This window comes from Kwoniella dendrophila, chromosome 1 (genome assembly GCF_036810415.1).
Source record: "Kwoniella dendrophila CBS 6074 chromosome 1, complete sequence".
In the NCBI taxonomy this organism is placed as follows: Eukaryota; Fungi; Basidiomycota; class Tremellomycetes; order Tremellales; family Cryptococcaceae; genus Kwoniella; species Kwoniella dendrophila.
In genome coordinates, this window is record NC_089476.1 from 2648043 (window position 1) to 2668783 (window position 20741).

The 20741-nt window shown below is 40.4% G+C and overlaps 7 protein-coding genes across 7 annotated transcripts; 3 read left to right on the forward strand and 4 right to left on the reverse strand.

Moving 5' to 3' along the window:
- Positions 1–199: 199 nt before the first annotated feature.
- On the forward strand, positions 200–1588 carry L201_000945 (uncharacterized protein; the record flags this gene model as incomplete). The annotated part of the gene is made up of 8 exons (XM_066216740.1): positions 200–244; positions 290–578; positions 639–658; positions 726–890; positions 980–1131; positions 1195–1250; positions 1330–1434; positions 1500–1588. 8 exons carry the CDS (start codon positions 200–202, stop codon positions 1586–1588), a joined length of 921 nt encoding a protein of 306 aa, XP_066072837.1.
- Positions 1589–2940: 1352 nt separating this feature from the next.
- L201_000946 (uncharacterized protein) lies at positions 2941–3718 on the reverse strand (the record flags this gene model as incomplete). Its single annotated transcript, XM_066216741.1, has 4 exons — positions 2941–2991; positions 3039–3410; positions 3483–3533; positions 3596–3718. The coding sequence occupies 4 exons, from the start codon at positions 3716–3718 to the stop codon at positions 2941–2943; spliced, it is 597 nt and encodes a 198-aa protein (XP_066072838.1).
- A 779-nt stretch (positions 3719–4497) lies between these two features.
- L201_000947 (uncharacterized protein) lies at positions 4498–8372 on the reverse strand (the record flags this gene model as incomplete). The annotated part of the gene is made up of 11 exons (XM_066216742.1): positions 4498–4673; positions 4738–4777; positions 4838–4955; positions 5041–5198; positions 5281–5654; positions 5739–6147; positions 6219–6728; positions 6778–6999; positions 7062–7389; positions 7445–7751; positions 7850–8372. 11 exons carry the CDS (start codon positions 8370–8372, stop codon positions 4498–4500), a joined length of 3165 nt encoding a protein of 1054 aa, XP_066072839.1.
- A 450-nt stretch (positions 8373–8822) lies between these two features.
- L201_000948 (uncharacterized protein) lies at positions 8823–10500 on the forward strand (the record flags this gene model as incomplete). Its single annotated transcript, XM_066216743.1, has 5 exons — positions 8823–8933; positions 9003–9108; positions 9172–9605; positions 9663–9816; positions 9875–10500. 5 exons carry the CDS (start codon positions 8823–8825, stop codon positions 10498–10500), a joined length of 1431 nt encoding a protein of 476 aa, XP_066072840.1.
- Positions 10501–10864: 364 nt separating this feature from the next.
- Positions 10865–11303, forward strand: L201_000949 (uncharacterized protein; the record flags this gene model as incomplete). Its single annotated transcript, XM_066216744.1, has 2 exons — positions 10865–11092; positions 11211–11303. The coding sequence occupies 2 exons, from the start codon at positions 10865–10867 to the stop codon at positions 11301–11303; spliced, it is 321 nt and encodes a 106-aa protein (XP_066072841.1).
- Positions 11304–12037: 734 nt separating this feature from the next.
- L201_000950 (uncharacterized protein) lies at positions 12038–15354 on the reverse strand (the record flags this gene model as incomplete). The annotated part of the gene is made up of 8 exons (XM_066216745.1): positions 12038–12899; positions 12973–13283; positions 13343–13758; positions 13820–13991; positions 14051–14509; positions 14562–14629; positions 14685–15102; positions 15205–15354. 8 exons carry the CDS (start codon positions 15352–15354, stop codon positions 12038–12040), a joined length of 2856 nt encoding a protein of 951 aa, XP_066072842.1.
- A 1141-nt stretch (positions 15355–16495) lies between these two features.
- Positions 16496–20628, reverse strand: L201_000951 (40S ribosomal protein S29; the record flags this gene model as incomplete). The annotated part of the gene is made up of 14 exons (XM_066216746.1): positions 16496–16504; positions 16592–16615; positions 16684–16720; positions 16813–16818; positions 16889–16954; positions 17244–17270; positions 18185–18407; positions 18468–19237; positions 19295–19307; positions 19380–19533; positions 19618–19987; positions 20069–20125; positions 20184–20239; positions 20302–20628. The coding sequence occupies 14 exons, from the start codon at positions 20626–20628 to the stop codon at positions 16496–16498; spliced, it is 2139 nt and encodes a 712-aa protein (XP_066072843.1).
- Positions 20629–20741: the final 113 nt, after the last annotated feature.

The following is a 20741-nucleotide window of genomic DNA, read 5'->3' on the forward strand; positions in this document are numbered from 1 at the left end:
TCTAATAAAGTTGCTTAACAAGCATGACAAAACTACTGATGCTGTGATCTAGAAGAATATACGAACTGAACTGAAGTACTGTTAGACATGCTCATGGGTATAAATATGGGGTAATCGTTAAATAAAAAATAAAAAACAGCAAACCTCATCACATATTCTCATAACAAATACTCACATTATTTACAGTACTTGGCTCAACATGACTAACAACAAAATCGTTTTACTCACCGGTTCCAGTAGAGGAGTAAGTCTACAGGTAAATATAAATTAAACTAACGATACCTTATAGCTTGGACGAGCTACTGCCAAAAATATCGCTGCTTTCAATGAACCTATTACTTTACTCGCCACTTCTCGAAAAGCAGAAAACTTGAACCTCAAAGGAACTCATAAAGATACAATTATCGAATATCCTCAACTGGATATCCTCGATAAAGCATCTATCGATTCCTTATATAACGACATTGTCAAGAAGTATGGAAGGGTTGATGTTTTGATTAATAATGCTGGATCAACATTTGAAGAGTCAGACAATAGTACTTTTGGGCCGGAAGCCGTAAAGAAAACGTTTGATCTTAGTGAGTCTTTCCAATCGGGTCCTGCGAATCAGGTATATACGCTTACAGTTCCTTTGACAGACTATTATGCTGTGGTCAATGTATGTATAGGCCTTCTTTTGGTAGTGCCTGATGTAGACCCTAACTGACGTACTTTGCTATACTTAGACAATCGAGAAATTCATTCCGATCATTCCCGCTGGAGGTCGTGTTGTCAACTTATCTAGTCAAGCTTCTCACCAAGCCGATTTCCCTAACGCAGATCTTAAAGCACGAATTTTCGATAACAAACTCACTATTCCCCAGCTCAATGCACTCGCCAAGGAATATGAGGTATGTATTCATTGTATTTCCAATTATACCATTTTTCCTTAACATATTTACCTAATAAACTGACGAGAACCTAATTTTACATATTGTAGTCCGCGAGCAACAATACCGACGGGAGCGATGGATGGCTTAAAGATGGATTTTATCCCGCTTATGGTACGAGTAAGGCTTTTGTCAATTTCTTGACAGCTTGTGAAGCTAGAGCACATCCAGAAATCAAGTTCAATGCTTTATGTCCAGGAACGTAAGCCTTTTTCATCGATGTTTGGATGATCATATGATGAGAGATAGCTAATACTCGGAATAGATGCGCAACTGAGCTTGCTAGCGGTCTACCAGAAGCTTTAAAGACTAAAACTGCCGGTAGGTAGAGTATTGCTGATCCCTTATCAAGTTATCAATGTATGTATTTAGCTAATACAATCTATTGGAATATACGCAGATGAAGGTACCAGATTGATCTTACGATTGGGTTTTGGCGACATCGATAATGTCAACGGTAAATTCTGGGCTGGTAGATCAACTGCAGATACTGGACCAGGTCATGGTGAGTTTACTTTCATCGAAGTATGCGAGGTATCTGTAGAATTTTGCTAATTATTAATTGTGTAGTAATTGAGAATTGGTCCGGCGGAGAGATCACTTGGGATTACAAGAATAACGAAGTCCCCACAGCCTTATTCACTTCTTCTGCAAAATAGAATTGAGAAAATTCTCGCTTAATTTTGCGTAGTAACTTAAATATACTTGTAAATCCGCATAATGTCTGTATGCATTGGAATCGTCCTTAACAGCAGTCATGAAGCATGATAATGAATGATGCATTAGACATCGGATCACTTGATCGTACAGTGTCTTTCTATCACACATAAAGTCTGGACTGCAATTGAGGAAAGATTGGAGACAGCGGAATGCAAGTCTTGATAAGTGTGTATACAGTGGAACAGCGGATACATGATTAAAGATCATGATTCTACAATATACAATTTTAATGAAAAACGATCAAGCTGCGCCTGTCTAACAGACAGGGTGATAAGGTCCACACCCTCGCATTACAGCTATTGCCCCAGCATAATATGGATCACAGCTATCTGCGATTAGATCTGACGGTGTAAACCTCTGCCCAACGATATGACTCATATGAAATGATGCGCAATCCCAAAAGCTTGCAGCTATCAAACCTTTGGCCAAACTGTTAATTGTTGGATATTAGAAGCTCTTCGCTTTTGACGGATGACATAAGAAGTGGACAAGTGGACAAGTGGACACTTACAATTTCACCTTTTCCTGAGCCAAAATTTTCGCTTGTTCAGATAACGAGTCACCTATCATTGAACAGATAAAAGTAACATTATCGAGAATTTGATATAGATCTGCAAGTACCGGTGTTGAAGGCTGTTTGATTGTTACCATATGCTCTCGCATCAGTACTGAAAAGTTGAAATCTGATCGTTGGCTTACCATGATTAGTTTAAGCCCTCGAGTTATCCTTTCAAACCCCTCATTAATTCTTTTTTGCGCCCGGAATGCCAAATCCGCATTCTCGATCAAGCTAAAATCGACTGAGGATATTTGACGTTGAACACTTTTGGCATATAATACGTCCGTCACTAGAAGGCAAAGTTCAGTGTAGAAAAGCGTGCGCAGTACGCTCATGGCCTTTTGACTGATTATAATATCTGAATTCCATCTTGTCGAGGACGATATAGCAAAAGTGACTGAATCAAGCCACGTATACACATCGTTCATTCGGCTCCATATATTTTGGTGACGAGCGAGATTATCTTGGTGATGTCCAGTTACAGTATCTCGCGTAATATGGTGAATATCGTTGATGATATTAGGAAGTAACTGATTCCATAGATATTGCTCAGCAAATATTCCCCGAGGTCCATCATCGATATCGATGAGAGGTTGCATATCTTGAAGGTCTGTAGCGCTCTCGCCCGCTGAAGGTCCCCTAGGACATAACAATTCGAAAGTGTCCGGTGGACTAAATCGAGTGAAATCAATGTGAAAGCTCCATTCTTGTCAAGCTCAACAGCCAAACGACTCACATGAGACTCGGCACGCCCATGTTCATAGATATATATGCTTCACTGGTCTATGGGTTCTGTCAGCTACAAGCTTACTCCTTATCTTTGGACTTACGGCTAATTGAACAGCACCACTTCTGAGCTCCTGTTTATCCTCCTTAGAAGTCGACTCTTTCTTGATATGCACCGCACACAGGAGTATTGACCAAGCAAGCAATTGACGGAAGATTCTGTGATCCGCTTTATCGCCTTGCTGAATCCGAAATTTCGCAGCTAACTGCATAATCAAGATTGTGGTTCGTACATCATTGGTATCTGCAATATTCGTGACCGGTAATTCATTAACGATATCCCAAGATAACCCATACAAAGAGACCAAAGCTGTCATTAATACAGCCTGGGTCTGGATTTGGCGAGATTGAGCTTCAAGTGTTACCTGTTGTTGGTTGCTTATATTCTCATCGGAACGCTTTTGAGGTTCCACTTGCTGCTCGTATAGTCAGTAAGTATACATCACTTGTATAATTTTACGGTTGAACTGATATCCGGATTGACTTACAGATAGATTCGCAAACCTAAGAGCTGACAAGGCATACATCACCGAACGAAACTATCACATTCAGAATTTAGTAAATTTTGCACATTGAAGCACAATGTAATACTTCTACTCACTTCCCCTAATTTGCCAGATACTGGTTTGATAGGATGATCTTTCGACATCATACTTAGATTTTGCAAACCTATCGCGTTCAATCTAAGTATACCTTGAGCAGCTAAGATCCTTCGCGATTCCATATTCACTGTCCTATCAAGAATCTGATGAGGTCTGGATGATTGGCTGGGACTCGTTGTGGATAACGCGGATGAGTTGGTGTGGTGTCTTCTCTTGAAAGCTCGTGGTGGAAGTGGACATATATCACTTCCATGTGATTTACATCGATCACAAATATCTCCATTTTCATCCCATACGCAACGAACTATATGCAACCTCAGGTAAGCTGTCCCAGGCTGATGGGAATACAGTATAACTCACCACTCGACCTCACACAGGAGGCGCAAGGCGGTTTTCTATGTACAGACCAACAACGAAGTTGAATTAGTGATAGTGTATCATTGTGAGGAGTGACCGTAGCTTACGTCTTGAATTTGGGTCCGGAGCAAGCGATCCCTGCAACTTGACATCTTGTACAGCAGACAGAATCTATCCATTCGCAGCTCTGATGCTTATTCCTACATCGAAGGCAAGGGGTGTTACGCTGCTGACGACTTGACATACCGAAGGTGTTTATTTTGTAGAATGGAGATAACGTAGAATGATCGAGATTATGCTTAATCAAACGAAAACATCATTACAAAGATTGTTACATGGATGACCTCCACTTTTTGGCTTACCAAATCAAACGGGCTTACTGGCGGTCAAAAATCTCTCGGTACGATTAGAATAACTACGGATAAGTGTTGTTCCAGATACCAGCACTTGCTATTGATGTCAATGCTCTACAACTCATATCACATATCATGACGATACATAGGTTTATATGATAATGGAAAGAACATATGTCATAATATCTACGTTATCTCTGTCCTCCGCCTATTCTAATTTTGAACGAGGTACTCGGCGTTGGCGCATTATCAATAGTCTCTACAGGCGTATATCCCCCGAAAGCTGAAGGTGTACCACCCCCAGTAGACATTGATGGTGAGGGCGCGAAAGAAGAAGCGTTGAACATTGGGCAATTTCGGTTGGCCTCTGGGAGATGGAAATGCGATCAGCTGATTCTCACTGGAAGGAACAAAGGCAGCAGCTGACTTACTTGTGTGACCGATTTGACCACATGCACCACATTTACGTCTCTGTCAAACATCAAATAGTGATCAGATAACGACTCGAACTATCTGAATTTTTTGACTCACCCCTCCTTCAAGATCAATCCCATCTACATCGGCAGGATCAAGAGTTTTACTAGCGTATTTCTTCCTCATCAACCTTCTTTGCTGATTCAGCTTGTACTGTTCAATCTTCTTCCTCAAGCTGCGAAAAAATGAAGAATAACGAGGAAAATCAGCCTATATTCAGCATATAGATGTTCATTGCAACTAGCAAAAATCTGACTTACGCAGCTTTCCTGATTTCGTCATCTTCTTCATTACCAGTAGGAGCAAGTTGATCGTAATTTTCCATATAATATTCCAATTTTTTATCCTCTAATCTTCGAAGGTAACTCTGTATAACAGCTGGATCACGAACAATCTCAACCACTTCTTTTCCCTTGACCTGAGCGATATAGAGGGATATCGAAAAAGGTCAGCGTTATCGGCGTCACGCCGGTGAAGTTGAAAATCGAAAGTTGACATACCTTTCTTTTGATCCTCAATACCTTCCCGGCCGTAGGGTTTGCACCTGTATAAGTGGATTCGCCATCCAAACTCATTGCTGGGGACATGTCTCTTGGTGAATCAGCATACATTGGTGTATTAGCCATTGAATTTCCTCTCGAAAATGCTCTTCTACTATCCGCTCTATTGAACCTAGGACCTAATCCTGCAGGTGTATTGGCAATATGTTTACTGAAATCATCGTCTTCATCAGGTCTGAAATCTGGTGGATTAGGATTAGATAAAGAGTTCCATTGTAAATCCCACACTTTTCTCTTTTCTTCTTCGTAAATCCTATTCTGCTCGGCATTGGATATCTTCACTACTGCTCCTCCAGCTTTCGCTTCTGCTTCCACTATGCATTAGAATCAATAGATCAACAAATATTAGCTTGTTATAGATACCTCGAGTACGGCAAAGCTAAATTGGAGATACTTACGTCTTCTACCCTGTTCAGTTTCACCTTTTCGCAAGAAATAATTCTTCATGTTTGCTCTCAGGAAACTGAAACCTTCACCTCGACCAGTAGGATCACCTTCACCATGAACCACTAACCAAGCTTTCTGTGCCTCGGCAAGTTTATAGTTATGCGTTGTTTCCCAGACTGCTAATTGCTGTTCTATGTCCAAGCCAGCATCATCCTCATCTTCTTGTCCACCTTCAGCAGTTTTGTGATAACCAGCGTCATGCAAATGTCTTGCACCAACTTGCATAGCCTCAAACAATACCGCTGCTTCAGGAGAACAAAGCTCCAGAACTTCTTTGCGTTCTTTTGGAAACTCATATTCTGGATTCAGCATCCAATAACCTTGATTTGGGCCTGGCCCTCTGGCAAAAGTAAGGAATTCCTGTAGTAAAAGCATGTCAGCTGAGGTAAATTAGCAGACCCACCATTCCAACAACTCACATTGCCTTTGACCTTCAATCTTTGCCTCATCTGCAGTTCCGTCTGATCGGGGAAGTATTTCAGCAATTTAGCCATCTTAAATCGTTTCTGCTTCGACTTCTGTATCAACAACCATGCGATGATCATCAAACGCATCTTGGATGTATTGGTATTCTTTCTAGCGTGAGGTGCATGCACTTCCGACTCGTTGGGCACACTTTGACCGACGGTGAAGAGATTGTTGATCGCCCGTAAATAAAAGGATGAATGGCCATTAACTGTTTGACGAACGACAAGAAAGTCGGTAGTTTCGGGTGTATGTCGGAATATAGGTGCTCTGATCAGGTTATTATGTATGACTTGGGTTACATTCCCTCTATCCACATATCCAAGCATGAAAGGTTCAGCATCACCAGGATTAAGGATAGAGGGTTGTCCGAAATCTAGCTTGGGAACATGTTCATCCTTATCATCCTTCTTTCGATAATAATTCACAATAGTTGTGCCCATACCATAGTTACTCATAATCGGCGGGTATTCCTCCTACGATATCGTCAGCTGATTGCATGAATAACCTAAGTGACCGGCTTACCGAGAATTCCAGTAAGACGTAAGGACCTTTTTCCGCCAACGTGAGATCCTTAGTAGACTTGAATCTTTCTGACGGATCAGCGACGATTTGCTTCTTTTTGGAGCCAACAGAGGCGGACGGATTTGATCTAATCTTCGAAAATGAGAATGTAACTCCTGTAGGAAACTGTAAAGCAGGTCGATGCCATGCTCGAGCTTCGGATTTAGTGAAAGTCGTTTTGTACTAGACAAGTTATCTCATCAGCTTATACAGCATTTAACGTTGCCTCTTATAGCTGAACTCACAAATGGAAGCTGCAGTTGCTTGGCAGGTAACGAATGAAACACTTCTATAGCCCCGAATGTTTGTCTAATCCTATATCTAGCTTCACGAGAATGTTCATATAAATGATCATTCGACATATTGAACGGGTCTAATTTAGCTAAAGCAGGTTTTGCCACGGTAATAGACCGCTTCGAAGCCTTTTCAGGTATTATTTCCTCTTCTTCACTCTCTACCAAGTCAGGCGAGACACGTCTAGCATCCCAAATTACCTCCTTGAGCCAATCACCGGAATCTAATATACCGTTTCGTGGAGCCAGCGGCTCAAAGGATTTGTCATCTTTGATATCTCTACACACGATATTAGTAAGATTTCAACCAAGACGGACAAGTAGGATCAGCTCACAATGAACACATTACTATCCCATTCTCCCAATTTTCCAATTCTAATGCGTGTCCCAGCAGATCATCCTGCCATTCTGACTGTGAGACATCATTCAATAAATCATCCGGTTCTACTCCTATAGGCGGTCTCGTCATTTCCTGCTTCCGCCGCGTTTTTGCTTCTTTAACCCATTCTTTGTCGAAGTAAGCACCTATTGGAGCTTTGTAGTTCGGCTGGTCGAAGGGACGAACGTCAAGCTGAGGCAACGATGGAAGTAGAAAGCTTGCTGGTAGATTCGGTATTGTGCTGGAATCCACAGTGAATGTGACTAAGGGAGATATCAGCATAAACATTCTTAGCTCTACCTTATATTCGCTATAGCATATGAAGAAGGATTTACCACATATGATAAAAATTATAACTTACATTCTCGACCATTTTCTAATCTCCTTTTCTTCTTCTTTTGTACACTTAGAAGTTTCCTATCTTGAGGAGTTTGATAGAAAATCTCACTCATTCGTAACCTTTTACCTTTTTCGAAATTTGGCCAAATCTTCATGACTTCATCTAATTCCAATTCTTTTTTTGATTTGCCGCTTGGAATTCCATCAATCGCTTTACCTTTACCTTTATCTGATGTTGAAAGAGATAAATTATTTGCTAATTCCATACCTTTTCTAATCCATCTTTCTTCTTCTCTTTTTCTATCTTCTTCTGCTTTTTTCCTTTGCTCTAGATCTTCTCCAGGTAATTCATCTACCGAAATATCATCTTCATATTTATCTTCGTCATTATCACCAGCTTCAATTTCTGCTATTTGTTTTGATGAACTACCTGATCCTTCACCTAAAAACGAACCTAACGAAGCTAAATCTATACCTGCAGAAGCTAATACTCCAGATAACCCAAAAGAGGCCATAGAATCTGCTGCCTCATCTTCGAAAGCCATCTTGAATGTTACCTCTGGCTATACTGAGGCAAAGTGTCACACTAACGATCGCGTTGAAGTAGTCTAAGCACAAGGAAAACAAGATAATAACCAAGTGGATTATAGCTTATCGACCTCGGAAGAGGTTAATAATGTTGTGCCTTTAATATGCAAATGTCGTATATATATGTTAATCTTATGGTGGCGAAGACCGAGGATAAGCGGAATCAAATTTCAAAACTCAGCCAAGCAATTTAACGACGGGGCTCCACTTGCTCGAGCGTTTCTAAGAATTCGAGTTGAGAAAGCCTGAATTGTACAAATTGTAATCGTAGTGGGTGTAGATATTGAGATACTGTCCTACTTTTGATGACTATATCTCATATCTGTTTGAAACCACCTCAAAAGCAAAAGTAAACGGCAGGACATATTTCACTGCAAAAGACACCTGTCGGTTGATTTCGGGCTGGAATGACCAGAACAACTGATAAGGGCGACAATTTCGACCGCCATGATATCGATCTTATCGCTTCATCACTAATTTTGCCCAATGGCGTTGTCGTTAGAAATAGGCTGGTCAAAGTAGGTGATCGCAGTCATGCGAACAATCTATGTACTGTTTAAGTTGCTGACATATTGTTTTTCTCCCAGGCGGCCATGGCTGAAGGGATAGGCTTAGGAGGGGGACCACCTCGAAAAGGGCATATTAACTTATACAAAAGATGGGCTGAGGGAGGCTGGGGAATTGTAATATCTGGTAAGTAATGCAATCCTGTTCGTGAATGAAAATGTTGCATCTGATTGTGTCCTCGATGCACAGGAAACGTTCAGGTTGATCCACGTCACCTGGCTTCACCCCATGACCTAACCCTGCCTGATGGAGCATCAACATTGAAAGCATATAACGAGCTCGCTTCAGCTGTACATGATTCGCCTTCACCACCTTTACTACTCATGCAAATATCACATCCGGGCTTACAGTCTTCTTCCACGGTCAACTTGTCTCGATGGCCATGGGAACCAGCTATCGGCCCGTGTTCAGAACGCCCTAGCGTTTCCGAAGGTATGATGGGCTGGATATGGGAACATGCAGTTTGGCCAACTCCTTCTCGTAAAATTACGAATCTTGAAGAATGGTCTGAAATTATTGACGGATTTATTGAAGGAGCTGTGTTGGCTGAGAAAGCTGGCTGGGATGGTGTACAGATACATTCTGCGCATGGATATTTATTGGCTGAATACCTTTCACCTCTTGTAAGTCACCCGTTCAACAAATGTTCCGGCTGTCAGGTAGCTAATCATGTTTGATAGACGAATCCCAACCCATTGCCGTTACCTGGCGTACCAAACAATATCCCATTGAGGCTTCACTTACTTCATTCGATACTTAAAGGCATTCATGATAACACAGAAAGAAAGTTCATAAAGGCGGTCAAAATTAATTGCTCTGATTTCGTTGAAGGAGGTAAGCGATATGTCATCTCGCTTCGCTGATACCTACGCCCTGCTGACCAAGAATATAGGTCTTGATGAATCTCAAGCTACTGAAATAGTCAAAACTCTCGTTTCTTGGTCAACACTCGATATAATCGAAATTTCCGGTGGAACTTACTCTCGCCCTGCGTTTGCTTCACCAGAGTCACTAAAATCACCTTCTTCTGCTCGACAATCGCTCTTTTCACATTTCACTTCATCATTATCACCGTTTTTGGCCAATCCACCAGAAGGTCCAGCTATACTTCTTACAGGGGGACTGCACGATAGAGGTCTAATCACTTCTTCGCTTGAAGACCGAGCGTGTGATTTAGTAGGTATAGGTCGACCAGCATGTTTGATACCAGACTTACCCAATAAAATCATCCTTAACGACTATCTTCCAAAAGAAGAAGCGAGATTTGGGGGATATGATATACCCGGATCGGACTTAATGAAACGTCTTCTAGACGCTTCCTCTAAATCGAAAAATGGCATACGTCTGGTAGGAGCTGGAATTTCAACTTTATGGCATGAATGGCAGCTTTGTCGTTTAGGGAGAGGCGTCGAACCTGATAAGAATATGCATTGGTTGGAAGGTTTACTTGTCGAAGAAATTTGGTTTGAAGTGCTCAAAGGAGGTCCTATGGGATGGTGGAGGTATTGGAGAAGTTGAATGGATATCAGCCATTAATATGGGGCGCAAAATAAGGCAAACTGCGGATATATACCTGGTTCCACTTTCCAGTTCAATGAACATGTGAGACCATCTCATTTCTGTCAGTTTCGATTTTTTATCTTTATTTGTTAGCTAACAGTTTTTTACCTCCATTCAGTACCTCTGACTGATAGTTGTACAACATAGTGGCAATCAAAAGGTGAGTATCATTATAGCTGGCTCAACAAAGGTGGTTTACGCTACACATTCAAGCCAATGACGCTGACGTTATAAAATTGCAGAAACATCATGAAACGCTCATACAGCACTACACCAGATCTTCATCATGGCTCAACAAGCATAGAATCGGATGATGATAAGGATGTCAAACCTTCCATGGACGTTTCAGATACCATTGAAGAAGAACAGCAAATCTAGTCGATCTTCTTCAGCTGGGTCAGCACCAAAAAAGCGTAACAAATCGAATTCCGATCAATCAGCTTCAAGTGGTATGAGTGGAGAATGGGATTCAGAAAAGAAGGAACAATTCATGGATCAAATTATTGCATTAGGTTATAAAGCTGCTAATTTGGATGAAATGGCTCAAAAGGTACACGCTCTTTTGTCGCATTTGTGTATAATTCAATGTCCACTACACAAAGCTGATTATATCTCCATACTATTTCTTATTCATTTCCCTCTTCATACTCCCAAATACCATGAAAAAGCTCGGATTGAATAAGCGACAACTTATCAATCAACTTACAACAGGTAGAAACAATTTTAGAAGTATGGCTGTAGCTGCTGTAAAAGGGGGATAGCTAGTGCGTTTGTGAGGACTACATTTTGATATCTGCTACTGCAATCTATAATTGTCAAATTCACATACACAAACAAAATGCATACAGATAGTCTTTTCAAAAAAAGTTGAATTCAGACACCTATTATTGATATATGACTTCCCGTAAGGGAAGGAAAACAACAATATGATAAAAAAATCTATTTATGAAATTACTTTTACTTAAAAGCCAAACTTAATCTATATATAATACTCAACAGATCTTCCGCAAATTGTACCTTTGCTTTTGCCTCTCTCCCTCTTTAACCCATTATATACTCGCTCGTCTACATTTCAACTACTAAATTTGTAATACTATATAAGAATAAATCATATACAAAAACAACAATGATCAAGCCTTTCTATTTTAAATCTCTCCCTACTAACGGTAAAACCCAATCCCGAATCAAACCAAACTAAATGATTCACATAAAAGGAGAAGAAAAACAGGAGAAGAAAAATTGTAGATATTTTCTATAACCGGAACCAATAATGTTAAAACAATCAAAAACGTTTTTTTAATGCAGGGTTATATAAATATACAGTAAATTCGGTCCTTAAAACAACAAATCAGACTCTTTTAACGACGTCTTGATTAAGAAAAAGTAATAAAGCCTCAATGAAGATAAAAATCCAAAACAAAAGATAATAATTTGATAAAAATGAAATTGACGGAGAGCGGAATTCTTGGTGTTGATGTTGAATGATTTTATTGAATTACATCATAGGTTGGATGTGGGAAGGACCATTGTGGTAAGGAACGAAAGCTTGTCCAGATTGATCTTGCCAATTACCGTTTGGTACACCAGCAGGTAAAGCTAAACCATCTTCTGAGAGAAGTTGAATTTCTCCATTTGGTTCACCACCTTGAGGTTGCATACCTGGATGAGGCATATGTTGAGGTCCTCCAGGTCCACCAGGACCTTCTTGACCGCCTAAGTGCCAATTTGGTGCAGGTCCACCAGTAGGCCCTCTAAGATGTAACCATGGTTGACCATCTGGACCAGGTGCGTGGTAACTCATACCAGTGTGAGTAGGTCCCATTTGAGGTGGTGGTGGTCCACCAGGTCCTCGTTGCTCACCGTGGAAATGACCTTGTCCAGGGTGCATATGTCCACCTCCATATTGCATGAAAGGTCCTCCTCCGCCATAGATATCGGTCAAAGCGTTGACGTGCTGCAATTGAGGTCGACCAATGTGTCCACGGTTTGATCCATGATATCCACCTCGACCGTAACCTCGTCCGCCACCATGTCCACCATGACCACCATATCCATTACCATTGCCTTGACCTTGACCGTAAGGGCTGAATGATGCGTCTTCTCGGGCAAGTTTGGATTGAATTCTCTTTCCGTAGGGTGTGTTCCGGATGGAAGGGAGGATTGGTCTGATAAGTTCGACCAGGAGCATTCGTTGTCCAATGTCACAGTAATCTAAGACAGTTTGGATGACATAGTTTCCGTAACTATCTCTAAGCAATTTCTCGAGACGAGATCTGTTAAGACATTCGCCTACTAAGCCCTTTCTGACTTCAGGGTCCGCGACTCGAACACATTTTTCAACAACGTTTGAAGAGAATCTGATGAATAGCTCATTGATCAGCCTTGATTCTTTTGAAATACAGCAGTGTAAAAAAAAAGGCGAGTACTTACTTTTGTACGGATAATGAGCATACATTGCCGATGAAAGTTCTGATCAATGGTTCAGAGAATCTAGCATCATTGAGATCCAAGATATATTGAATAACGTAATTACCGAAAGGATCTTGCACCAAGTAGAGAGAATTGAAGATAATCTCAGTGACTAATTGCATTCTTTGTGCTGGAGAGGCATGATCAATTGATCTCTGTAGCACACAACAACCATGTCTGTGAGTAGCTACTTCGATCAAGTTGGCGGCAATGGCATTGTAAATGAATTGGTTATCTTCTGGAATGAGTTTGTTAAGACATTTTTGAATGACCTGAATGATCATTTTCATCAGCCCTGCTCACTGTATTGTTTCGTTTACAAGCAACTTACGTGGTTACCGTTAAGATCTTTAATTAAAGCTACAACGTTCAAACTTAAAGCCATGATAAGGGTTCTGATCTGTTTAGCTTGTCTAGGTTGAGCTAAGAAATCAACCATTTTTTGAACAGCTCTTGTACCATGCATGTTGAGTGAGATGCCAACAAGATCATTAGCGACCGAGTCGATGATTGCTGATCTTTGTTCTTCTGTAGAGTATTCGAGTAATTTTTGGCAGAGGTAGTTACCGAAGGGGTCTGTCATAAGTTCAGGGAAATGACCGTAGGTTTCATTGAAGATCATATCACGATGTTTAGATTCTCCATCTTCCAATTTCTTTTGTAAGTATCGACAACCATGTTGATCTTTACAAAGTGGAAGTAGTTCGCCTTGAAGATCTTCAATTCGAACACCAGTGAATCGGTTGACTGAAAAAGAACAACAATATAAACAAGTGATATTGAGAAGTAAGAAACAATGCCCACTTACATTCTCGATCTTGATCAGCCCGTTTGTTTTTCAAGCCTACGGATCCACCAGGATAAAGGGCGCCTGAACCGTAACCGTCATCTTCAAACCCATATGGATCATAAGGAGCTTGAGGATTAAATCCAGGTCCGCCAACATTAGAAGGTGGGAATGCGCTGTAAGCATCGTAAGGCTAAAGATAGAAGACGATCAGTACAACTCCACAACATGAGAAACACAAAAACTACTCACTCGACCGGCTTCGTTGATGGAGAAACCACCACCAACTTTACCGAAAGCCCTTGCTAAGTCAGGATTTGAGTAACCTCTTTGAGATTGATTCAAACCTTCACTACCAGCGTTCTCTTGTGGGCCAGGTGCTCTTTTAGCATTGTTGATACCGTTAAAGCCGAATGGAGTAGCTGGAACAGATTTGCTGGGCATAGCTGGAAGACTAGCGATCGAATCTGCCATTCCAGTTGGCGAAGGTTTTCTACTTCCATCACGACCATCATCACTCATCAAGCCTTGTCCAGGGAGTGGTGAAGTCAACCCTCTTGTAGCAGCGTGATTGGCAGATGCTGGGACAGCAGAGAATTGTGGCCATTCAGCAGTCTTTAAGGATGTGTCGAAAGGTCGATTACCGAAAGCACGTGGTGGTGTTTGTGAAAGAGGAGCAAGATCAAGAGCAGCAGAGGCGGCGGAAAGTCGCTAGTGTCAGGTCAGAACTCAAACGAGCATTAATTGTAGAATTTGTACATACCTTATTATCTTGTTTAGGAATTCCTGGGAATGGATCATCATCACCCATTTGAAGGTATTTGACAGAACCTATTAAGTCGAATCAGTATCTATTTTGTTATTGTTCAGAGGATATTATACTCACTTTGAGCACCCTCTGCATCAACATCATCATCCTCTGCCCAATCTCTTCTACTAGGATCAGCCATTACACTCAAGCTCAATTTTTCCATGCCAAAGGTCCCTCCATATGTGCTGGTTCTTCTACTACCTGGCATACTCTTAGCGCCGTTAAGACCTTCTCGACCTGGTGGACCGATAGGAGCAGGAGCACCTTTCGTATCAGGTACAGAAGCTGTCGTTGCGTGAGGTAATCGACCTGGAGGTGTGGTAGGTGCTGAAGCAGCTTCACCTGAAGGTGTATTACCATTGAGTAATTGACGTTCTTCAGCAAGTTGAGAAGCTTCAAGTTCTTGCATTTGCTGTTCGAATCGAGCACGTTGAGCATGTCTTGCTCTTTCATGTTCAAGTCTCTTAGCTTCAAGTCTTTCAGCGTGTTGAGCCTATGGAAAATTTTTCGACATCAGTAAAACTCTCAATATTCCCTTCTTTCGTGCACAATATTTCGCTACCACACCACATCATGGAATTCTCTAAACACTCACTGAATCAGCAAGATCTAAAGCATCATGACCGTTTGCTGGTTTGCCATTAACCTCTTCTGACTTGTTCACTTCTGTATCAGAGTGAGTGGCAGCAGCATTTAATCTTGTCGTAGCGACAGTTGGACTAAGAGAAGTAGTGTCGGTAGTCATTCTAAAGTGGTGAGTTTTGATTTTTGAAAAATTGGATTATCGAGGCTATGAATAATAATCATAAACATTTAGCATTCCAGACTATTCTATGGCCATACAAATATGTAATATACATACGTTTATCTCGGTAATCCTAAAATTCTATTATAGTGATTAGTTGAAAAGGATAAAATTGATGTTGCGAAAAGTCTGTAGTTGTTTGAATGCGGAAAATGTATTGAAATCCAAGAAGCAAATTTTGTGTGATGTAAAAGGTTTTGTGTAATCAATGGATTCACCGTTCATCAAAGGTGTGTTCAAATTCGTAATAATTCGTTTTATTTTTTCGTTGATAACAATGTTGCCAGAATTTATGAAGAGGAGTTATGCAAATACAGCAGTAAGATCAGTATACATACATATCAGAACATACATATCATTGAATACAAAAAATGATGAAGGAAAAGTGATTGATTTCTCACTTCTTGTTTGAAGGACAATGAATGTGGTTATGCTCAAAATGAGGACTTACCTTGAAATTTCCGTCGAACGTTTTTCCCCTCTTTTATTTTATTTTTGTCGAAAGTTACAAGATCTTGCTAGTGAAAACAAGATCTAGAATCAATACTAGTACAAAGTATTACAACTTCAGAAGAGATGAGTTTGATAGATATTTTTTATCTTTCGTTCAACAGTGAAAATAGTACGAAATGAGTACCTTCTTTTTTATCTTTTTGCTTTTCTTTCGCATTTCATTTTTGCTTTTTGGTTGAACATGAAATTTGGTTCAAATTGATTTTCTCGAATAAAGTACTCAGACCCACGTGGGATTATCTATATATGATGAGTAGTAGTAACATAATGCCAAATCAGGAAACGCCGATTTAAAGTTCCGTTATCAGTTTCAATCTAGTGGCATCCTATATGAACAGAATCTGACAGGATTTTGATGTCAAGGTTGTATGCATCATCCAGCATATTGGAGCGTTGAGCAAAACGATGTATCGGGCGATCATGCAGGCAATAATGCAACTAATATCTGCTGCAACATTGGTTGGTCATGGATGAAATGAAAGCTATGCCATCACGGATATACAAAATCCACCTTAGATACCCTTTCTATCAGACTTTCCTAGATCAATCTAATCTTGGTAAGATCCGCTTAGTTGGACTATGAGGAGAGATACACAACAGTCAGTAAATGCTTGTAGATCATAATACTAGTCATAGTGAGATCGTAGATAAGGGGTTCACTGACTTTGGTGAAACCAATTTGCTTAGACTAAGAGGTTTGAGCAATTTGTCAGCGTTTGCTAAAAGTTTTGGTCATCAGTATTGCTTGCAACTCACCTTCTCTCGGAAACATTGTCTGCACATGTCAAGACCCCTATGTACGAAGACGAAAGTTAGTCCCATCTGCTATTTGTCTTCTTTCGTATATAGTTCTACATCCTTTGGTTATTGAGAGACTACACATACCATTTTCTAGAAAACAAAATCCGTCAGCATTCAAACTCGAAAGAATCATGTAAATGAGTATGATAAAATAGCTTACCTGATGAGACCGGCTTGGTGAGCACAGACTCGACATTGTCGAGAACCTTTACCGTAGTTTCTTGGTCTAATACACATTAAAACAGAGCCCAGTCAGTCAAACATATTCCATTTAATGGCTTCAACCCTGATTGTATCCTCCTTCCAGTCCTTTCCTCGTGCAGTCGCCTTGTGAATGTTGGCCCCGTTGTATGTTTTACGAAAACAGTGATGCTGCTTGAGCCAAGATCCGATACCTATTATCCGATTCTTCAACTTGCTGGTACATCCACTCCATACACCAATATCTGAAATTCTATCTATGTTCTATGTCCTTAATCTAATCCAAACATCCAAAGACTGATATAGACGCTTACCGGGAGAACCAAACGTTAGAGTGAGCCCTATAACCATGATAGAAATCAGCATTATTTCCTCTATTTTCCCGTCCAAACCATGTTTTCTATACTCACATATTGAATTAACTTTTGTTGATTGACTTTAAAAGTCGTTTTTTGATGTCTAAGATAACGAAAAGAAAAAGACGAGAGTTTAGCCCTAATCTTGTATTATCTTCTCCTATTATTGATCCTTTTTATCTAATATTGAATATCGTCTGACACCTTTCTTTCTATCCTGATTTTATAGCTTTTCTTATATCCTAGTTCTTCTGGTCTGGCGTGCTGATGGGATGGTTCTGGACTGGTATACTTACTTGATGAAAAGTTGGCTCAAACGAAGGTTGTGATTTTGAAGTCTAGCTTTCTATCAAAAAATGGCTTTAAACTCGTAAGTGATGTTGAAAAACCTCGAATTCGTCGTTTGCTAGGTAGACTCTGGCAGGGAAGCTGCAGTGAAGCATAATCTCAGAGCCAAAGCGAAAATTGTTGAAACCCCCTCACCGTACAAAAATCCCTACTATGAAAAAAGCGTGGCGATTTGGTTGATCGAAATTACCGCTAACTCCGATAATCCATCAAAGTGTGGCAGGCTATATTCTCAGGCACCTTTGTTTACATGTTGTAGAGTATAGTTATCAGCCTCATGCATGATATCTATTTACAGCTAGCTTGAATATGGATATGTTATGACAAATGTATATACTAACGATATATATGTAATTGATCGCTACTGCAATAAATCTCAAATCTCGACCATACTGAAGGCATCCACACAACAGAACTCCTTAAGGGATATGAAACAGTATAACAAATGGGACCGAGTGTCGGTCAGCTTGATCGACCGCTCGTCATACACCTAGCAGAATCATCAATCAGCTCACATCAATGAATCCTTCACAAAGCACAATTGCACTCACGTATTCCACCTCTTCTTATAATCTCGGAGTTCTTCGCTCTCCTTCTTGAGTTTATCAGCCACCATATCCCACCTCGTCATTTTCTTGTCTTCAGCTACAATTCCATCCTTACAATTATCTGCTTTATTTTCTTTGCAGTCGTCAATGATTTGGACATCTTCGTCCAACGGAATAATGTCAACTTCGATGGTTATCTTGCTTGCGATAGGTGGAGCGAATTCGACTGCGGGGATTATGTCTCAGCTCTAACAGATGCTTTGGTTCAGTGAGGGGAGGAACTTACTTATCGGATCTCGATCCGCAATTTCTAGCGCTTTATCCAGCAAAGCATCCAATTCCAGATAACCTTGATTCTTTACCACCTTGACAAACTGTACTTCGTCTTCATCGTCTTCCGTGACATCAATTATTTCAATAGGTACTAGCTTCGGATTTTTGATTAGGTCATTATCGATTTTTGATGATGTATTTCCATTGTGCTGAGAGGTAGGATTTTCTCTTCTTTTCTTGCTTCTGTTCCATTCATCCTCACTTATTATCTCCAAATCGGCATCTTGGGTGTCTGTGTTCAAACAAATTTCCATCAGGTTTTCGTTGTCCACGTCCTTCTCATCCTCGTCAGAATCGCAATCGATCAGAATTGGATTGTCCCGATTAGTGCCTATGAGATGATTAGATTTTGTGGCTAATGCAGTACTCGTACTGACGGTTGGATGTTCTTGCTGATGCTTAACGCTTCCTACTTGAACAAGTGTCGATTCTGCCTCAGAAGTGATATTGATTGTCAATGATTTGTTATCATCGTGAAGGAATTCAGCCGATACATCAATCATGCTGGTTCCATTTCCGCTGAAAGAACTAGCATGTATGCCTTCCATAGACGATATCTGGACGGTACTGACGATGTCAGGAGATGGATTTGTCGATGGTTCTGGTGTACGGATGACAAGGGGAGTAGATCCCGAAGATGAAGTAGAAGGTGGAAATAACGAGGGGGTTGTAGGAATTTTGTAACCGGGAGGGCGATTCAGACATTTCTTGGATGAGCAAAGACTACAATACTGGGATTAGCTTTCGAACAATATCAACATCTCAATCCTGACAGCTTACCATTGGGTTTTGGCTGTTATTTGAAGACAGATCATTGTTAGTAATCTTTCATACATTATCATCGAAAGGATCTTACAGCACATACCGAATAAGTCCGAGTAGAAGGCAAAGATCTGTTCACCTCGAAGCAATACTTTCTTCCTTTTCAGTTTCCCAATTACGCATCCCACATCAATAATGGAAGTCTCGAAGCACATTTGTCTAGAGAATTGCCAATTTACATTGTTGTTACAACGATGCTGAGCAACGATTGCAGGATATCAGCTGAATCTCTTTCCGTATGAATAGATACACGCATTTTGATTCAATAAAAAAGAACATACATTTATAGCTCTAGCCATACCTAGGCCCAAGCATATATAATCTTGTTCTTGATAAGTTTCATCGAACAATAAATCTTTGTTGAAACCAAGTCCATCTGGATCTCCAATTTCAAGGGGAAAAGTGAATAAAACAAATTCTATACCTCTAACACTGATATCGCCTTTCGATTTTACACCCCATCCAGTACTTTTAGCTCGTTTGTAGGCTGCTGAAGTCGATTTGCCTTTACTTTGACCTTTAAGACCAATAATCGTAGCGGTATCGGATACAGTAGGTTTGACGAAAAGACCAGCTTGGTTATTGAATTCTGGCACAGAACGTAAGTGGACTTGCTTGTTAGATAGTGCTGATAAGAAGTTTGTTTCGATTCTGTTAACGCAATTGGTTGTCAATTGAATTTTCTTCAAAGAGAAGGAGGAAAAGGTATAGTATAGGTAAAAAATGACTAACTTCTCAAGCCAGTAATCCGGAATCTTGTTGCTTGATAACTCTTTCTGAGACGCCGAACTATTTCAGGTAATTTAGCTATTTTTGAATAAGCAGAAGTTTGCGACGACTGACTTACATCAATCCAATCATCTTTATTAGGGTGTCCTCATTATCGTTCCTCTTTGCTAGTACCTGAAGGAATGTTGGATCAAAAGGCATCCAAGAGAGACGACCACATGAGTTTGCGTACTTACCCCTGTGATTGGGTTGATAAATAGATGCCTTCTATCATAGTACAACTCTGAGGTCGCTCTGATTGGAGGTTTGATCAAACCATCTAATACAGCAAAGAATTCATGAAATATGTGTTCGAATGCGCATAATTGGTGAAGTATATGTATGGCTTCATCGGTGTTCTTGGGTGCTATTGCTAGTTGTGAGCTGGAAGGGTTGCTAGGAGGAGGAGTCAATGAGGAAGATATGGAGGAAAAATCCCTTTTTCGTGCTGAAGAGGAAGAGGAAGGTGAAGAGGCTGATGAAGCTGAGGTTGACAATTCTCGATATGTATTGGATGCCCTCATGATTATATTAGATGAATATGCGGTATGCAATAAGTCATAGTAAACGGTTGATAGGTATTATATGATAGATTATCATGATTGATAAAAATGAGTTAGTTGGATGAAGGAGGAAA